Source organism: Artemia sp. Qi Xiang Cuo, chromosome 10, assembly GCF_049724085.1.
Source record: "Artemia sp. Qi Xiang Cuo chromosome 10, ASM4972408v1, whole genome shotgun sequence".
NCBI lineage: Eukaryota > Metazoa > Arthropoda > Branchiopoda > Anostraca > Artemiidae > Artemia > Artemia sp. Qi Xiang Cuo.
Window position 1 is genome coordinate 13,286,214 of NC_142803.1, and position 21,340 is coordinate 13,307,553.

General features: G+C 37.5%; 1 protein-coding gene across 1 annotated transcript in view; it reads right to left on the reverse strand.

The window, feature by feature from the left end:
- Nucleotides 1–1,806: 1,806 nt before the first annotated feature.
- Nucleotides 1,807–21,340, reverse strand: part of LOC148947490 (uncharacterized) — a 154,336-nt gene continuing 134,802 nt past the window's right edge. Inside the window, exon 3 of the mRNA XM_089095736.1 lies at nucleotides 1,807–2,043. Within this exon, the coding sequence (XP_088951862.1) occupies nucleotides 1,931–2,043 (113 nt within the window). The 3' untranslated portion in view covers nucleotides 1,807–1,930. The remainder of the gene's footprint in view (nucleotides 2,044–21,340) is intronic.

Below are 21,340 nucleotides of genomic sequence, written 5' to 3' on the forward strand. Positions count from 1 at the left end.
TAATTTTTGCTCGTTTTGAGTTTGACTTGGCTATTTATTGTAATTTCTGTTCCCTTTGAGTTTCATTTATTTATTGATAGTGATTTGTGGTAATTTTACGCTTGGAAGTTTATTTTACTTTATTTTTGCTCATTCTTGGCTTAATGGAGCTCTATACTTTTCTTTGAAAAATTAATTTTTCATCAAGTTTTCTTCTTTAAATAAAGATGACTATCGTTCCAAATTTCTTGTAATAGTCTATAAATTGAGAGACTTTTTCTGGAATAGGTTGTTAGATGTTAATTCAGAGCTGACTTAAATGAAAATACTCTTTTGCACAAATCACACTTAAATGGGATCTCACCTGTACAGACACTTTTTGCGTGTTCAAATAATCCAGTCAAGGTAAGCACTTCTCGAACAAATAATCTTTTGAATAGTTACTCACCTGTACAATCTCTTTGGAGCTCAATCAAAAATCTTGATGTATATAAGCATTTCTTACAATCATCACATTTGTTACAATCAAGCAAACAGGTATCACTACTTTTCACAGGATGATGATGAAATTGCTAAGGAAAATAAATACATGGCAAAACATTTGAAAGAAAAACTAATTCAATGTATTACTAAGTGGCTGTGAGAATACTAACCGCAAACCAACGAATATACAGCTTGTGTTACAACAATCTTCCTTTACTCCTCTACGTACTTTTCAATTCCTGTGAAAATTGAAAAATCAAAAGCTTTTCTGCACATATCACATATGAATGATTTTCCACCTGATTGAAGTCTTTGAAAAGTATTCAAGCAACTTGCAAAGAACACTTCTCGCATGGATCACATAGATACATACAAACATGATTTGGCTACTAATCCCTATGTCATCTTTGGTGTTTGTTCAACTATCCTGCTTGACGAAAGATTTGGTCACATATGAATTCTTTGATGTGTTGTCGAGGTTGAAGCTTGATAAAAGGTTTGGTCACAAACATCACATTTAAACAGTTTCTCACCTGTATGCATTCTTTGATGTGTGTTCAATTTATTAGCGCAAGAAAAGGTCTTATATCATACATCACATTTAAACGGTTTCTCACCGGTATGCGATCTTTGATGCGTTTTCAAATGTGCAGTTTGAGAAAAGGTCTTGTCACAAACATCGCATTTAAACGGTTTTTCACCGGTATGCGTTCTTTGATGTGTTTTCAAGTGTTCAGCTCGATAAAATGTCTTGTCACAAACATCGCATTTAAACGCTTTCTAACCGGTGTGCGATCTTTGATGTGTTTTCAATTTATCAGATTGAGAAATGGTCTTGTCACAAATATTACATTTAAACGGTTTCTCACAAGTATGCGTTCTCTGATGTGTGAATTCTGGGTTAGCTCGTGACAATAAAGAGACACATCAACTGAAATAAAACGCTTACTAACCGATGTTAGTACGTTTTCTTATCATTTAAGGGTTGTATATTAAAATTGAATAGTAAAATACAACACATTTAAACGAAAATTCCACGGTATTCGTTCTTTGAGGTGTGTTCAAGTTTGCAGGTTGATAAAAAGTCTGGTCATAAGCTTCGCAATTAAACGCTTTCTTACCGGTATAAAGTGTTTGATGTATGTTCAAATTATTGGAGCGAAAAAAGATATTGTCACATACATTGCATAAAAGTAAATTCTCACCGATGTGCGTTCTTTGATGTATGTCTAAATTTTGTTTAAGAGAAAAAGTTTTGTCACGCACATCATACTTAAACAGCTTTTCACCAGTATGCACACTTTGGTGCATGTTCAAATGCTGCATTCGAGTAAATATCTTGTCACATGCCTTACATTTATATGTTTTTCTCTCTTTGTTAGTTCTTTGATATCTTTCCAACTTTCTATACTTTTTACCTTGCAGGCAATTTTTCAAGCCGGTTTTCTGATTTTCTAAGCCTTTTCCTTCAGGATACCGATGCACATGCATTTGAGAAACCACTGGTAGATGGATTTTTTGAAACATCTAGTGACATATTTCCCTGTAAGTGCATTCCAGACACGTGTGGTGATAAGTCTCCTAAAATTTAAAAGTGTAAAGAGTTAAAAAAAAAAAATGGAATAAAGCAAAAAATCGAAACCCAATAAAAAAAAAATAAAAAATAAATTTTTCAATATGTTTTAAAAGTCTACAGAAAAACCAGTCTATGTTTCAATATGTTTTAACTAATTTTTTAATTAACTAATATGTTTTAATCGCAATTAGATATGGTCACAGTCGTAAATAGTTAAAGTCAAATTAATGAATGGTCGCAGCCGTTGTTGAAGTAGTTCCAGTAAGGGGTCTGAAAGTTTCAAGTTAAACCCTTGTCTGTTTCTAAAGTATTACAGATATACCTTTTTGTATAAGCCATTTGCGCATAGTGACCTTTGATTTAGTAAAAATGCCCTTCAGCATTCACTAAAGTTTAACATTGACACCCTAACTCTTTTGGAACACAACTGGGTTGAAACATTTCTTTCTTTCCCAAAGACAAATCCTGTGTAAACAATTAACATATTGCATAATCTATAAACTGTCAAATAATTTACCCTAAATAAGCGTACTCTTTCTATCAATTGCCAATTGCAATACTCGTTCTATCAATTGCCCTCATGTTTTTCTTCAATTAATTTTTTTTAGTCCGTCCTCAGCGTGCCTAAAGGCTATTGATGAGAGTAAAACAAAGTTTTTCTTGTCTGTATGCTTTTTACCCTTTTTTGTGATTTTGACTTATAAAATCAGCTAATAACGTCAAACTCTTACATCCAAATTTTGTTCATTCAAGGTAATAACCCCCTTTTAAACCCGTTTGCATTCGTCAAAAGGTAACTGCCCCTTTTTGTTCAGTAAGATTTCTTTTGCATAGATAATTTTCGGTACTCATATAGTCCCACCTTTAAAAAGACATCTTTGTAATACTTTGAAAAGACATCAAAGAACGCATACCGGTGAGAAACCGTTTAAATGCGATGTTTGTGAAAAGACCTTACCGGTGAGAAACCGTTTAAATGTGATGTATGTGACAGGACCTTTTCTCATCCTGCGAATTTGAAAACACATCAAAGAATGCATACGGGTGAGAAACCGTTTAAATGTAATGAATGTAACAAGACTTTTTCTCTCGCACAACATTTGAAAATACGTCAGAGGACGCATACTGGTGAGAAACTGTTGAAATGTGATATATGTGACAAGACCTTTTCTCACAACGATACTTTGAACGCGCATAAAAGAATGCATACTCATAAGAAACCGTTTAAATGCGATGTTTGTGACAAGACATTTTCTCTCGCACAACATTTAAACACACATCAAAGAACGCATACCGGTGAAAAACCGTTTAAATCTGATATATGTGACAAGACCTTTTCTCGCAACGATACTTTGAAAACACATAAAAGAATGCATACCGGTAAGAAACCGGTTAAATGCGATGTTTCTAAAAAAAATGCTTTTCTGAACTGGGTAGTTTGAACCGCCACCAAAGAGCTCATACAAGGGAAAAACCGTTTAAGTGTGATGTATGTGACAAGACATTTTCTCAACCTGCAACCTTGAACACCCATCAAAGAATTCATATGTGACCAAATCTTTCGTCAAGCAGGATATTTGAACAAACACCAAAGATGGCATACGGAAGAGTAGCCAATTCATGTTTGTATGTATCTATGTGATCCATGCGAGAAGTGTTCTTTGCAAGTCTGCTCTGAATTAACATCTAACAACCTATTCCAGAAAAATTCTCTAAATTTATAGACTATTACAAGAAATTTTGAACGATAGTCATCTTTATTTAAAGAAGAAATCTTGATGAAAAATAAATTCCTAAAAGAAAAGCATAGAGTTCCATTAAGCCAAGAATCATCGGAAATAAAGTCAAATGAACTTCCAAGCTTAAAACTACGACAAATGACCATAAATAAAGAAATGAAACTTAAAGGGAACAGAAACTACAATAAATAGCCAAGTCAAATTCAAACGGAGCAAAAATTAACGTGAGTAGGGCTGATATCCCCAATGACTTCTCTAGACCAGAACCAAATTTTTAGTTTTCGTGAAAAGAAGCAACAAAAAAACAAATGACCGTGGATTGTCTGTTTAATTAACATATACTGATATTTATTTTTTAAAGTTTTGATAATTTTTATTTATGAAAGTAAGTAAAATTTAAACATTTTAAATGTATTTTGTTTTCAACCCTCTTAAAGTTTCGATCGAATATGTTTTGGGGAAGGATAGGCTTGGGGGGGGGCTGAGAGGACTCAAATTTGTATTGGCCCTGAAAAATGGATTCAAAAAATCTAAAAACATTTAACCCAATATATTCAACTCCTATACAACTATCTGTTCCATAAAAAACTTATATGCCCTGGGCATAACTTACAATCCGTGCCCATGGGCACTAGGAGAATGTGTGCACCCTAAAGACATTGCTTTATGATTTTTGGATTATTGGTTACAAAATGCCTATCTCACAATTACAATTGAATGTGTTTTTTTGGATAAAAGGATGTCAAAGAGGGGGCTAGTTGCTCTCCATCATGTTTGACTTATAAAAGGAAACTAGAACTATTCATTTAGAATCAAATGAGCCTCTTCTTAAGTTCACACAACCACTCCTTCCATAAAAACCGTATATCCCCCTGGGGCATAATTTACAACACATACCCCTAGACTGTGAGGGTTTCTGTCCACCTCAAAGACCTCATTATATGATCTTTGGAGTATTTTTTAACAAATGGCTATCTTATAATTTTTATCAGATGTATTTGTGGAAAACCAAACGTAGGGGGGGGGGGTGCCCCGATCACTTCAACTCTTAAAAAGGAAACTGAAACATCTGATTTCTAGTCAAATGAGCCCCCTCCGGAGCTTATACTTTCCATAAAAACCTTATATGCCCTCAGGGTATAACTTATAACCCTTGTGCTGAGGGCTCTGGGAGATGGAAGGGCGCGATATCCTCAAAGACTTAATTTTCAGTTCTTTCCTCTACATTGAACAAAATTGCTATCTCAGGAGTTTAGATGTGTTTTGGTATTTGATTGATATTGGGGTGGGCCTTCTGCCCTCTAATCACTTTTGACTATTAAAAAAGGCCCTTTCAATTTCCAATTGCAACATCAGTTACATTAGTAACTGACAGAATCGAAACATGGTATCATCAGTTGCTGAACCTTACAACTTTTTGTGTTGCTGAAACGTCCAACATCGCCAATTCGGAAAACTTGTAGATACCCGATACTGTGTCTTTACTCTGTGAGTATTTTAGTATAAACAGTCCTTAGATACTAACACCGGTAAAAATTAAGTTATATAACACCAAAATAGATATTTTTTCCCCTTTGCTGGCATTTAAACCAAAACTACTCGTTCCCCTAAACAAACACCTAGGTAGATGATAGAAAATTCTCAAAAATCTACTGATTTTTATTCGAATACAGAGATATTGAGGAAGTTGCTGGGTAGGCAGAAGTTGTAGGCTAGATTTCTGTGGAAAGCTTAAAACTTGTCCGAGTTTATATCTTTTTAGTACAATGCTGGATAAGATATAAGCATTGTTTTGCTATTTTTTTAGGCAAAAAAAGGTAAATGAAAGCGGGAACATAGTCCACTAATTGGTAAAGAATTAGAAATATCATGCTATTTGAATTTAGGTCAAAATTTTAACAATAACCGGGCTGTGGAATTCTCAATTCTGAAATGTCTAAATCTCAAGTAGCCTTAAGATAAATATAGAATTTCACCAACAATGGGTAAAGACCACTAATTGATAAAAAATTCAGACTACCATGCTATTTGAATTTAGTTAAAAATTTCATCAACAATCGGACTTAGAATTAGAGATGGATGAAGATGGGGAAATTATTCAAATCAATGGATTGTTAATCTTTTTAATTTTGGATCTCCTGTAGGACTAAGGCCATCCTGACCCCATTCTGTACAGCTTTGAATATAGATGAATATTGATCTTCTAATTTATTATAAAAATCTAATCATGTTGTATTATGTTTTAACTGCTTATTTTTTTAAATACATTAGTTTTTGCTTCATTTGTTAAAAATATGTCTTCATCATTGTTTAGAAAAGAAGAAAAACAGGCCGTCACGAGTAAATACAACAAGAAATCTTATGATTCAATTTCTCTTGGTTCTGAAGCTCCAATTGATGGGGTATTTTCCTTTCAATGACACTTAATGTACTGGGTTTTTGTCATTCGACCTTGTGTCTACGTCCTTTACACTTTATTTATGTCTATTTTTTTCATATATTTTAAAATGAAAAATTGAACATTGAAAAAAAAAACTTGAACCTTAATTGTCATAAATTTTAAAAATATCAGCCTAAAAAAAAAATATTGTGTTCTAAGAATGTGCTAAATGAATTTTTATGAGATGTATTTGTGGAAAATAAACCGGAGGGGGGGTGGCTGTCTCCGATCGCTGTTACTATTAAAATGGAAACTAAAACAACTGATTTCCAGTCAAATGAGCCCCCTCCAGAGTTTATACTTTCCATAAAAATCTTATATGCCCTCAGGGTATAACTTATAACCCTTGTGCTGAGGACTCTGGGGGGGGGGGTGATATTCTCTAGGACATAATTTCCAACCGTTTAAACTTAGTTGTAAAAAAATTCTGTATAAATATTTTATATGTGTTTTTGGATTTGTTTGGTTGTTGGGTGGGCTTTTTTCCCACCCATCACTTTTTACTATTAAGAAAGGCCCTTTCAATTTCCAATCGCAACATCAGTTACATCAGTTACTGACAGAATCGTAACATGGTAACATCAGTTGCTGAACTGTAAAACTTTTTGTGTTGCTGAAACGTCCAACATCCCCAATTGGGAAAACTTGTAGACAGCCAATACTGTGTCTTTACTCTGTGAGTATTTTAGTATAAGCAGTTCTTAGATACTAACACCGGTAACAATTAAGTTATATAACACCAAAAGAGATGTTTTTTACCTTTGCTGGCATTTAAACCAAAACTGCTCGTTCCCCAAAACAGACACCTAGCTACTAAAACAGGGAAAGCCCCAGGAAGAGATGGTTTAAGCTACGATTTTTACAAAGTGTTTTTTAGTGAAATCTCGGAAATCATGTTATCAGCAATGAACGAGATGATACGTGAAGGAGCTACACCGGATACCCTAGCGATCATCACATTAGTGCCAAAAAAGGGAGACATGCAACATACCGAGAACTGGAGGCCCAGTCTCTCTACTGCCCTGTGATACCCGATTATGTTCCAAAGTACTCATGAACAGACTCAGAATGCTGATGGGAGATATTCTGGGTGAGACCCAACACGGGGGCATAAAGCGTCGAAAAGTCCAACATATTCTTGCAATTTTACGCGACTTACTTCTTAGAAGAGAAGAACTATCGGAAAGTGATCTCAAATGGGTTTTAATATGCGTTGATTTTTATCAAAGCTTTTGACTCGGTAGTCCGGGATGTCCTATGGGAACTGATGACGGTGAAGTATTCGTTTTGTGGTGAATTTGTCGTTTTTTTACAAGAACCTATACTGTGGGGCAGCGGCAAAAGTCGTGGTAAACGGAAGCCTCACTGACGAATTCCCCCTTGAAATATCCCTCCGGCAAGGTGACCCAAGCTCTTCATTTCTGTTTGAGATCTATCTCGACCCGTTGATAAAATACATAGAAGCCAGAATAACGGGTATCAGAGTACTGCCAACTTTAGTTCTCAAGTCTGAGGCTTTTGTGGATGATGGGAATTTCTTTGCCGATGGAGTGAGTGACATTAAAACAGTAATGCAGGGCCTAGAATGGTACGAGAAAAATTTTGCCGTCAGGACTCACAAGAAAAAGAGCAAGATCCTCCCGTTAACAAAAAGCGCAAAGGCAAGTTGGATTATGAGCTTGGAAAAGGAAACTTGGCTGGAAGTCAGTCCTACAGTAAAGACACTTGGCGTGGAGTTTTCAGTCAGAGGAAATTGCTGGCAGATCGCATGGGAAAATAAAGTACTCGAGATTCAGTGTTTGCTATGTGGCGAAGATAGAGGCAGAAATCTTTCCTTGTTTCAGAGATCAACTTTCGTCAACATGTATTGTGTATCAAGAATACTTTATCCGGCCCCAGTAATACCCCTCCCGGAACCTATAGCAAAGGAAATTGAAACCTACATGTGGCGGTTTTATATGGAGCGGTAAGCTAGAAAAGCTGAGTAAGAAGTTGCTCTTTTGCCCAAAGGAATCGGGAGGTCTAGGAGTACTAGATTTTAGAAAACTGTGCCAAAATATGATTGCTAGAATGACACTTGAATTTTTAAATGGACCACAAGAACACTTTCAAATGACCAGAGAGCGGTTGGTTCCCCTACTAAACAATCCTAGTTTAACAAATTCAGACACAAACGTACCAGTTTTCACGAAAGATTCTTTCCCGATATTAAAGCAACTGCGAAAGAAAGGGCTACTCATGTAAGGTAGTACAGAAATAAAAACTGAAATAACCAGAATTTTAACTCCCGAAGAGGACAATAACGGATATCACGTAAAAGAAAAAGAACGAAAAAGAAAAGAAAAAGAAAGAAAAAGAAAAAGAAAAATCTTTCCTTGTTTCAGAGATCAACTTTCGTCAACATGTATTGTGTATCAAGAATACTTTATCTGGCCCCAGTAATACCCCTCTCGGTAATACCCCCCTCTAGAAAAATAAAAACTGAAATAACCAGGATTAGTACCGAACTGAAATAACCAGGAGTAATACCCCCCTCTAGAGAAATAAAAACTGAAATAACCAGGATTTTAACTCCCGAAGAGGAAAATAACGGATATCACGTAAAAGAAAAGAACCATTTGTAAATTTTGAAAATGCCTTTAGAAATCTACATTCTTTCCCCATGGAACTAAAAGTGAGAGAGCTTATGTTTCAAGTCATACACATGATTTTGCCTTACCGAAATAGAGTGTCACGTTTCCTGAGAAATGAAGATAAAAAATGCTCTTTTTGTTTTGAAGTAGTGGAAGATGGTTTAGACCACGAGTTCATCAAGTGTAATGAAAATAAGGGAATTTTTCAGTTTGTTTTTGATTTAAGTGAAAAGTGCAAAATTGAAGTTCAAAGTGATGAAGAAAAGAAGAAGCTGGTGAAATTTGACATAAATTCGGATTTGGATGTGAAAAAGAAAAATTCTCTGTGTTATATTATTGGAAATATGTGTCATTATGTGTGGAGTAGAAGGAAAAGAAAGAATGTTGTGTGTTTAGAGGGTTTTAGGAGTTTAATTGAGAAGAAAATGGAATTATTGAAGATAAGAAAAGAGTGGAGAGAGTATTTTTTTTAATTTTTAATTATGAATTATTTGTAAATATGGCGGGTGGAAAAATAGAGTGAGAAAGTAAGTAGTGGAGAGAGTTTGAGTTTTTTATTGGTAAGAGATAGTTTTTTGTGTGAGTGAATGAGAAAACAGCGTTGCCAGTAAGGCAGTTTAAAGAAAATTGTTGATAATTGTTTTTTTTAATTAGCAGCCAAAAAAGGAATATTAGGAAAAAAGGAAAAAAAATGAAGTTTAAAAATGGGGTTTGATGGTCATTTCAGCTTATTTGTTTTTCGTAAATATTAGTGTGTTTATTTTTGTGTGTTGTAAAAATAAGCTGAAATGATAATGTAAAAGAGGGTTTTTTTTTTTTTTTTTTTTTTTTATTGGGATATTTTTATATATTTTTTTTTTGGTAGTGGCTTCTTTGCAGAATTGGAATTTGAAAATATTGGTCTGTTTTGTAAATGGCCACCGCAAGCGGGGACTTCCTGTGGAGTTGGGACGTCCTCTCTGCGGGAGAGCATTTTATTTTATTGTTAATAAAATTAAAAAATTATTTTAGTAGATGTGCAATAATGCAAAGACCACTCTTTGGCTGCTAATTTTAGTAAAATGTAGAGTGTAGGTGGCATTTAGATTTTTGTCATTTTTAAAAGTAGTTTTTTTTTTTTTATTGCCACTGAGAGGAGAGGAGGTGGGATTAAAAAAAAAAAAAAAAAAAAAAGACACCTAGCTAGATGATAGAAAATTCTGAAAAATCAAATGATTTCTATTCAAGCACAGATATATCGAGGAAGTTACTGGTAGCCAGAAGTTGAAGGCTAGATTTCTATGGAAAGCTTGAAAGCTTGTCCGAGTTTATACCTTGTTAGTACAATGCCGGACAAGGTATAAGAATTTTTTGCTAATTTTTTGGGCAAAAAAAGGTAAATGAAAGTGGGAACATAGACCACTAATTGGTAAAGAATTGAGCCAATCATGCTGTTCGAATTCAGGTCAAAAATTTAACAATAACCGGACTGTGGAATTCTCAATTCTGAAGCGTCGAAATCTCAATTAGCCCTCACATAAATATAGAATTTACAAACAATAGGTAAAGACCACTATTTGGTAAAGAATTAAGACTATCATGCTATTTGAATTTAGGTCAAAATTTCACCAACAATCGGACTAGGAATTGTGGATGGATGAACAGGCGGAAATTATTCAAATCAATAGATTGTTAATCTGTTTAATTTTGGATCTCCTGTAGGACTAAGGCCATCCTGTTACAGCTTTGAGTATAGATGAATATTGATCTTCTATTTTATTATAAAAATCTAATCATGTTCCATTATGTTTAACTGCTTATTTTTTTAAATACATTAGTTTTTGCTTCATTTATTAAAAATATGTCTTCATCATTGTTTAGAAAAAAAGAAAAACAGGCCTTCACGGATCAATGCAACAAGAAATCTTCTGATTTATATTCTCTTGGTTCTGAAGCTCCAATTGAAGGTGTCTTCATGGTCATAAATTTCAAACAGATCAGCCTAAAAAAATAAATATTTCGCTCTAAGAATATGCTGAATGACTTTTTCTACAAAATTTTTTTCCCTCTATAAGTCCATTTCCTCCCCCCCATATCATAAAAATTTCAAATCCATTTGATCCCTCAGTCAAATAAAGTGGCAACTGGGTCCCTTAAGCTATAAACGTATCCCTTAGCCAAACCTTGGAGATTGTAAACACGTCCTTTGGACATTGTGGATGCAGATAGTGTCCTTTAACGTAATTTAGCTTTAACTTCAACTTTAACTACCAAACATTTCCTGAAAATTTAAACTCAGTACCCTTAGTCAATCCTAAAATATCGTGTATATATCTGTAAAGCAATGTGGAAGTGTCTTTTAATTTAGTTTTTTTTAAACCGTCAACCATCCGCGGGAGTTTCAATTTGATATCTTTAGCCATTATTGAAATATTTCAAATGTATTCTTTTAGCAACCCAGATACATACATTGTCTTTTAATCTGGTACAACCCCTGTAGCTCTCCCTGAAAATTTCAACTTGATACTTGTAGCCTTTTTTAGGATATTGCTAGTACGCGCTTTTGACAACCTGGATGCACATAGTACCTTTTCATTTTATTAAAAATCACCATCAACATTCCTTGAATTCTGTAACTAATGCCGTTAGCCGTCCCCTAAAACTTCGATTTATAATGCTTAGCCGTTTCTAGGAATTCGTAGATATACCCTTTCAAATCCTGGATACTCACCATGTCTTATGGTCCAAGTCGCTATCCCCTAAAAATTTCAACCCAATACCATTAGCTGTTCCTGAGATATTGCTGATATACCTTTTGACAATCTGGATAAGCATAGTTTCTTTTGATTTACTTCAACATTCACCTCAACTTTCCCTGTAATCTTCAGCTTAATATTCTAAGCCATTCCTGTGATAAACTAGGTGCATTTAGAGTTTCAATTTAGTTCAATATCCCACTTAACATTCTGGGGAAAGTTTTGACTTATTGCCATTAGCCATTTTTGAGTATTTACAGATTCACCCTTTGCACTTAGTATCTTGTGATTTAATTTAACAGCCTGCCCCCCAATAGTTTCTGAAAGTTTCTACTTATTTTACGTAATAAGCTAAGTACCTATGTATTTAACACATGTATTTGATACCGTTGCTGATGTATTACAGATCCTTCCTTTTGACGACTTAGATGTTCACGATGTCCTTAGAATTATGTTACCTTCTCCCGAAATTTTTATGATAATACACTTAGTCTTTCCTAAGATATTAAAAATGCCCCATTTGACTACCTTGTTGTACATTATGATTTTGTTATACATGCCATGAAAGTTTCAACTTCATGCACCTACTGTTCTTGAATGCTGCAGAAATACTGTTTTGACAACATCAAAGCACATAGTATCGTCTGGTTTTGTTCAACATTCCCCTCGACATACCCTGGAAGTATCCAGTTAGTACTCCTATTCGTTCCTATATATGTTCGTATATATAGTAAACTAGTGATTTTCGTGACCAGGGTGCATGCAGGGTCTTTTGAACTTCATGAACATCCCTCTTAGTATTTCCTGAAACTTTCAACTTTATACTCTACCACTGTTGAGATATTGAAAATACGCCCTTTCAACAACCTGGATGCATTTATTTATGAATTTATTCATTTCATCATTTATGAATTTATTTCATCATACTTCTCAACACTCCATGAAAATTTTGACTTGGCAACCTTGACCGTTCTTCAGTACTGAAAGTACTCCCTTTTGACAATTTGTTTGAACATGGTGTCTTTTTAATTACTTTCCTATCTTCCTCAACGTGCCCTGGAAGTTCCAAATCTATACAGTCAGCCGTTCGTGAGACATGGCAGATACGCCCTTCTGACAACCAGGATACACATAAAATCTCTTGGTTTAGTTCAAAATCCTCCTTAACTTCCCCTTGATTTCAACTTAATACGTTAAGCCATTCCTGTGATATTGTAGGTATGCCCCTTTGACAAAGCGTTTGAATAGTGTGTTCTTGGATTTGATTTTAGGTTCCCCTCCGCATGCCTTGGAAGTTGTAACTTAATAAACGTAGCCGTTCCTGAAATATAGCCAAGTATTTTGACAATTAATGTCCTTAAGGCTTCCCCTTCTATTACCTCTTCTCTACTCCCTGAAATGTCAGTTACTTCTATGAAATTACTAGAAGTAAGTAATAAAGTTTTTATTACTTACCCATTACTTCTGGGTGTTACCATCTCTTGACTTAACGCTCTTGATCAGCAGGGTCGCCAGCGTAGAGGGAACTAGTTGAAAGCGCTGTCAGTCTTCTCCGAGTAGCTCTGTTCAAGGCTGCTTGTTTGGGTCGATGTTGCGGTTGAAGAGGTGTGGATTTATAACGTCAGCCCATCTGGTGCGCGACCTCCCTTGAGGACGTTTCCAGACAATCGAGGGATTGAAGTCCGATACGATCCTAGCAGGGGAAGTTGGTGAGAGGCGGAGTAAGTGGCCGTACCATCTTAGAGAACGAGCTTCTTCTTGGGTGTAGAGGTTTGCCAACTTGAAGATCCTCAGGATCTCAGTATTGAGGATCTTGTGATACCGTTTGACTCCTTCAACTTGAGGGAGGTGGGTAGTTTGGATGGCATCGACCTTTCTTAACTGTGTCTGCGTTATTGGCCATGTCTCAGACGAGTACAGCATGATGCTTGAGACTGTGACGTTGTAGATACGGGCTTTTGTAAGGTGACTAATTTGTGGTTTGTAGGAGACTGTTCCCAGAAGCTTTCCAAATGCAGAGTTTGCCTTGTCTGATCTGGTTGAGATTTTGGCGTTAATTTCGCCATTTGATGATATAATTGATCCGAGATAAGTGAACTGCCTTATCACGTCAACCACTTGGCCGTTGATCGTAACAGTTAAGGGTGATTCAGATGCGATCTATTGTACTGGCAGGTGTGCGTGTAACTGAACCCGTGTAACTGAACCACCGTGTAACTGAACCACCTTGTAACTGAACAACAGTATAACTGAACCCAATTTAACTAAACCCCTGTGCAACTCAACTCCATTTAACTGAACTCCATGTAACTAATCTCCCACGCAACTGAACCCCCGCGTAATTGAACTCCCGTACAATTGATCCACCGTGCAACTGAACCACCGTTCATCTGAACCACCGTGCAACTGTACCCTCGTGTAACTGAACCACTGCACCGAAGCAGGTAATTAACCTTTTTGAAACTAAACGATAAACAACTATGAGCGTAGAAAATACCATAAAATAAAAACAACAAAACAATCAAAGTGGTAAAAAAAATTACAGTATGTAGACGGTAAGAGCCGCTGTTTACCCCCCCCCTCCCGCAAAAAAATCCTTGAAGGAAAATACCTCACGGAAAATAACACCTTACGGAAAATACCCCCTCCCAGAATATACCTACCCGTGGAAAATCCCCCCCCCCCCAAAAAAAAAAGATACCTGTTACGGTTGTGTAGTCTCCAATCACTTTCGGCTCATAAAAAAAAAAAAACATAAATCCTTGGGGATTATCAAACAATTTCTACTTCCATCCTCGTGTCGTAATAGTCTTTTCAGGTAAAAAGAAAATAATACTTTAAATCTTTTCTTTTTTTAAGACTTTATAGTTTGGCGTGCTATTTGTATGCTGGAGAAAACTTTTCAGCAATTTTTAACAACATACACCCTTTTAAAAATCTGGACACAAATAGTAGGGGAGGGTGAGGTTGGTTCGGACAAAATTTTTTGGTTGGGTGTAGCTTCTGTCCCAATCAGTATCCATCTTCTGTTTTCATCATAAAAGAAAGAGATTGTGTCCAAGATTTGTCAGGAATTTTGGTAGACTTTTATCTTTCGTCTTTAGACAAAAAATCCAACAATAAAAAAAAATAATTGTCCGAAGTTACCCCACCGTGTGGGGCGGGTTCGGACATGGTGTGGGGTTACTTCGGACAGCAGTAATATGGGTTCGGCAACCTCACAGATTAAAAAAAAAAACGCCATTTACTGAAAATTTGAATATGTATAAAAGTAAAACAAGTAAAATGAAAGTAGAAGAAAAAAATCAAGTAATTTGAACCAAAGCTCACAGGAGCTCAATCTGACGTTGTAGCTGCTGAGATCACATTGAAAAGTGAGTCCTCACTTTGTCCGTTCAGTCCCTCCAGTGGCAGTTGGTGATGGAAGAGAAAGAACAATGTCGTTTGAAGAGACGAAGGCTTTGTCCTCAATATCCGGAAAAATTAACCGTGCTTCATTTCTGGGAAGGAACAAGACTTCTAGATCGCTTCCAGTTTTTCCTTTTATCTGGTCAACGTAAAAGATATCCAATTATTTCAATTTGCCCAATTCGAATTTTACCAGAACATAGCTATCCGTTTGAGCTTTGTCAATATCAAAAGGCTCAAGAGCCCCTTCCATGTTACCAAAGTGAAAAAACTCGTCACTTGAGGAGTCGCTCGGGACAACAGGTTCAGTAAGAGTCTCCACCTCATCGGTTCCATCGTCTTCGTTAGGCTTGCGGACCGCGCTGTTCTTACGTTTCTTTGTAGATGGCGTCGGCTTGGCCTTCTTTTTCTTTTTAGCTACGATCTCTTCTTTCTCAGGGGTGTCAGCGAGAATCAGAGTTCTTTCTCTGTTGCGATTCCCAAGTCCTGGAACAGTAACAGTCCCCACTCGGGGAAAAGGTCTTACTTCTTTTGGTAACATTATGAAAAAAGAATTTGATGGTCCAGCTTTGGAGTTGGCTTGCGAGGAGTGGCTCCGCGAACTGGTTGTTTGGTTTAGTGGCCTATCCGTCACAAAGGATGGGGCAAAATCTCCCTCTGGGAATACATCGCGATTGAATGGAAAGATTCCAGCTTCTCTAAACGCGGAAACTATGTTGGATGTACTGAACTTCTCCAGGAAAGGAACCCTGCTGAGTGAGGCTACTTCATAAATTGAAATGCGCTGTCCGGGATGCAACTGCAGCCATTCATTGAAGCGCTCTTTCAGTGCACCCTTGAAAGGAGAAAGCATTCCTACGTCAAGTGGCTGAAGCTTTTGGGAGCACTGGGGTGGGAATGTCAACAGTGTCACGTGATTTTGCTTACAGTGTTCGATCACACGTACATCCAGATGGCTATCATGGTTGTCCATGAGCAGTAGGATGGGAGTCTCTTCATCTGGCTTGGTTATTTTCGTGAAGTATCACATAGCCTCCAAGATTAAGTCACCGTTGACCCAACCACTAGGGTTCGCAAGCCAAAAGCAACTAGCAGAGCCTTCGTCTTTTTAGGTATAAAAGTTTCTCGTGGAAAAATGCAAACTGGTGGAACAGTCGCTTCAGATGCACTGGCGAAACATACAGCAGTCACGGTTTGACCTCTTTCTGCAGACACAGTCTGACCTACCTCTTTTTGTCCAGTTGGTGCTATGACTTTCGGTGGTGTAAGCACGGTGACTATACCCGTCTCTTCAACTTTCCAGACGTGAGCAGCCGTCAGTTTGGCTCCAAACCTTCCATAGACATCAAGAAGCTTGTCAAAAAACGTCTGAACAACAGTTTTGTTGAAATCGGAGGCTCTCGCCTGACTTGTGGCTTCTGTATTCCTCACCGAGATGTCGGACTTCCGCTTCAGAAACGCAAAAAGCCAGTCCTTTGACGCTGCTTCCTTGAAACACCAGTTTTCTGGTACAGAAATGTTATTCGCACGGGCGTGAGAGTAAGAAAATTTTCGTGCTTCAGTTGTTGTTAGTCCATGGTTCATTCTCGAACAAGTGCGAAAGTAGTCGGCTAGTTTTAGCTCGTTTTCGCTTTCAAAAACTTGCCTGTTATGTTTTGGTCTCGTCGGGAAGTTTATCTGCAGTGGCCCAGGCTCTTCGTTGACACTTTTATCCACTTCTCCTGTCTGCGGCCTCGAGCGCCTGACATAGTCCAGTAGCGTGGACTTCTTTATGCCGAAGTTTTCTGCAATTTGTCTCAATGTTCCTTCCTTTTTCAGATAAGCCCCAACTACTTTCTTCATGTTTTCTAGGTTGACGGGAGGGTCTTGTCGATTCCTTTTGTATGATCGAGGCATTCTGAAAGAAACTGTTTTTAGTAACAAGTAATAAAATGCATATTAACAGGTACACGATGTGAAAAAAGAGGAAAAGTTGGAAATACTGACCACAAAAAGTGTCTGGGGTGGGTTCAGACAATGTCCGAATCCACCCCACTACCGTTGTCCGAAGCAACCCCACCCGCGATAAAAAGTCTGAAACCTCACTGACACTGTAACTACTATAGATGCCGCCAAAAACTAAAATTTAAACAACTTAGCAATTCCATAGTTAAAGGCTGCAACAGTCAGCAAAATTCAATGACTAGTAATAACGGCCAAATAAAATCACAAACAAAGAAAGATACAAGACGCTACACCAACCTTTTTTCGGTTTTTCTCAAATGTTTCAAAAACGATTGCACGTGTGATAACCAAACTACATACTCAAGTAGGTACTAGATGGCACGTCTATGGTATTTTTTTGGTGAATTTTAGAGGGCGTTGTAGGAAGAGAGGCTCTTGTCCAGACTCACCCCGTGTCCGAACCAACCCCAGTCTCCCCTACTGTTTAATTTAGTTTCATACCTCCTCTAGTTGACCTGAAATGGAAAACTTGATACCATTCACAAAAAAATCTGTTTACTTTCTTTGATAGCTTGGATATACTTGCGCTATTTTGATTTGGTTAAATTTTAAGAGCAGAAATGGAAGAGTTTGCCTGGGAAGTTGGGAGTTGATGGGGGATTAGTTGCCCTCAAATCACTTTCGACTATTAAAAAGGGCATCAGCCCTTTCTATTTTCAATCAAATAAGCTCTTTTTGAAGTTCCCTCGACAACTCCTTCGATACGAAGTGCCCTGGTCTAAACAACAACAACAACAAAAATAATACATTATACCCAAATCGATCTTTACTATAAAAATGTCAAGCCTTCCAATAACTTTCGACTTTTAAAAAGGGCAATAGGGCACTAGAACGTTGCTTGGAAAGGTACCAAGGGAACATAAGGCAAGCAAATAGCATGGTAATTCCTATGGAGGCAAGCAAAATGGTACTTAGTCCTCTAATAGGATGACAAACCCCCCAGAGCCCCAAGGGAAAAGGTTGTAAGTTCTGCCCTGGGGGCATATAAAGTTTTTACAGATAGAATTGTCGTAAAACTTCAAAAGGGGCTCATTCAATTCGAAATTGAGAGGGCTAGTGCCCTTTGTAATAGTCGAAAGTTATTGGAGGGTAACTAACCCCCCTATCACACCTACCATTCCTCCAAACACATACAATCAAAATTTTCAGATAGTCATTTTGTTCAATGTAGTAGAAAGTTCTGGAAATTTGGTCTTTGAGAATGACATCCCCCGCCCAGCACTCAGGGTAAGGGTTGTAAGTTATGCCCTTAGGGCATGTAAGATTTTTATTGAATGTTTGGTCGTAGAAACTTCAAAAGGGCTCATTTGATTGGAAATTGAAATGGCTAGGGCCATTTTTTAAGGTTGAAAGTGATTGGAGAGCGACTACCGCCCCTCTCACGCCCACCAGTTTCCTAAACACATCCAACCAAAACTTTGAGATAGCCATGTTGTTTAACGTAGTTGAAATTTCTGGAAATTCGGTCTTAAAGGATGACAACCACCCTAACAGACCTTAGGGTAAGGGTTGTAACTTATGCCCTGGGGGCAAATAAGGTATTTATAGAAAGCGCTGTCGTTTCCAAAAGGGATCATTTGATTGGAAATCGAAAGGCCTTGTGCCCTTTTTAAAAGTCGAGTGATTGGAAGGCTTGACATTTTAATAGTAAAGATCGATTTGGGTATAATGTATTATTTTTGTTGTTGTTTAGACCACGGCACTTCTTATCGAAGGAGTTGTCGAGGGAACTTCAAAAAGAGCTTATTTGATTAGAAATAGAAAGGGCTGATGCCCTTTTTAATGGTCGAAAGGGATTTGAGGGCAACTAATCCCCCTTCAACTCCCAACTTCCCAGGAACAGTTTTTCATTTCTGCTCTTAAATTTAACCAAATTAAAATAGCATAAGTGTGTCCAAGCTATCAAAGTAAGAAAACAGATTTTTTTGCAAATAGTATCAAGTTTTCCATTTCAGGTCAACTAGAGGAGGTATGAAACTAAATTAAACACTACTATTTGTGTCCAGATTTTTAAAAGGGTGTATGTTGTTAAAAATTGCTGAAAAGTTTTCTCCAGCATACAAATAGCACGTCAAACTATAAAGTCTTAAAAAAAGAAAAGATTTAAAGTATTATTTTCTTTTTCCCTGAAAAGACTATTACGACACGAGGATGGAGGTAGAAATTGTTTGATAATCCCCTGGGATTTCTGTTTTTTTTTTTATGAGCCGAAAGTGATTGGAGACTACACAACCGTAACAGGTATCTTTTTTTTGGGGGGGGGGATTTTCCAGGGGTAGGTATTTTCTGGGAGGGGGTATTTTCCGTGAGGTGTTATTTTCCGTGAGGTATTTTTCTTAAAGTTTTTTTTGTGGAGGGGGGAGGGGGGTAAACAGCTGCTCTTACCGTCTACATACTGTAATTTTTTTACCACTTTGCTTATTTTGTTGTTTTTATTTTGTGGTATTTTCTACGCTCGTAGTTGTTTATCGTTTAGTTTCAAAAAGGTTAATTACCTACTTCGGTGCAGTGGTTCCGTTACACGAGGATTCAGTTGCACGGTGGTTCAGTTGCACGATGGTTCAGTCGCACGGGGGTGCGGTTGTACGGTGGTTGGGTTGAGCGGGGGTTTAGTTACACAAGGGTTTAGTTGCATGGGGTTCAGTTAAATGGAGTTGAGTTGCACAGGGGTTTAGTTAAATGGGGTTCAGTTATACGGGGATTAAGTTGCACGGTGGTTCAGTTACACGGTGGTTCAGTTACACGGGTTCAGTTACACACACACCTGCCAGTACAATAGATCATATCTGAATCACCCTTAACTGTTACGATCAACGGCCAAGCGGTTGACGTGATAAGGCAGTTCACTTATCTCGGATCAATTATATCATCAAATGGCGCAATTAATGCCGAAATCTCAGCCAGATCAGCCAAGGCAAACTCTGTATTCGGACGGCTTCTGAGAGCAGTCTCCCACAAACCGCAAATTAGTCACCTTACAAAAGCCCGTATCTACAACGCCACAGTCTCAAGCATCATGCTGTACTCGTCTGAGACATGGCCAATAACACAGACACAGTTAAGAAAGGTCAATGCCATCCAAAATACCCACCTGCCTCAAGTTGAAGGCGTCAAACGGTATGACAAGATCCTCAATACTGAGATCCTGAGGATCTTCAAGCTGGCAAACCTCTCCACCCAAGAAGAAGCTCGTTCTCTAAGATGGTACGGCCGCTTATTCCGCCTCTCACCGACTACCCCTGAAAGGATCGTATCTAACTTCAATCCCTCGATTGTCTGGAAACGTCCTCGAGGGAGGCCACGCACCAGATGGGCTGACGTTATAAATCCAAGCCTCTTCAACCGCAACATCGACCCAAACAAGGACCCTCCATGCAGCTTTGAACAGAGCTGGTCAGAGAAGACTAATAGCGTTTTCAACCAGGTCCCTCTACGCTGGCGACCCTACTGATCAAGAGCGTTAACTCAAGAGATGGTAACACCCAGAAATAATGGGTAAGTAATAAAAACTATATTAATTACTTCTAGTAATTTCATAGAAGTAACTCACATTTCAGTGGGTCGAGAAGAGGTAATAGAAGGGGAAGCCTTAAGGACATTAATTGTCAAAATACTTGGCTTTATTTCAGGAACGGCTACGTTTATTAAGTTACAACTTCCAAGGCATGCGGAGGGGAACCTAAAATCAAATCCAAGAACACAATATTCAAACGCTTTGTCAAAGGGGCATACCTAAAATATCACAGGAATGGCTTAAGGTATTAAGTTGAAATCAAGGGGAGGCCAAGGAGGATTTTGAACTAAAACCCGAGATTTTATGTGTATCCTGGTTGTCAGAAGGGCGTATCTGCAATGTCTCCCAAACGGCTGACGGTATAGATATGGAACTTCCAGGACACGTTGAGGAAGATGGAAAAGTAATTAAAAGGACACAATGTTCAAACAAATTGTCAAAAGGACATACTTTCAGTACTGAAGAACGGTCAAGGTTGCCATTTCAGAATTTTCATGGAGTGTTGAGAAGCATGATGAAATAAATTCATAAATGATGAAATGAATAAATTCATAAATAAATGCATCCAGGTTGTTGAAAGGGCGTATTTTCAATATCTCAACAGCGGTAGAGTATAAAGTTGAAAGTTTCAGGAAATGCTAAGAGGGATGTTCATGTAACTCAAAAGAACCAGTGGAAAACTATTATTCAAAATCAACGAAGAGTATAGGATTTAACGACTAAGACATGTGGCTTTCATGCACTACTCTTTTTCATTTTTAGATATCGTGGCTATACCTACAAGCAGTTTCTCGACATCTTCGTTGACTTATCTTGACTGAACGACTTT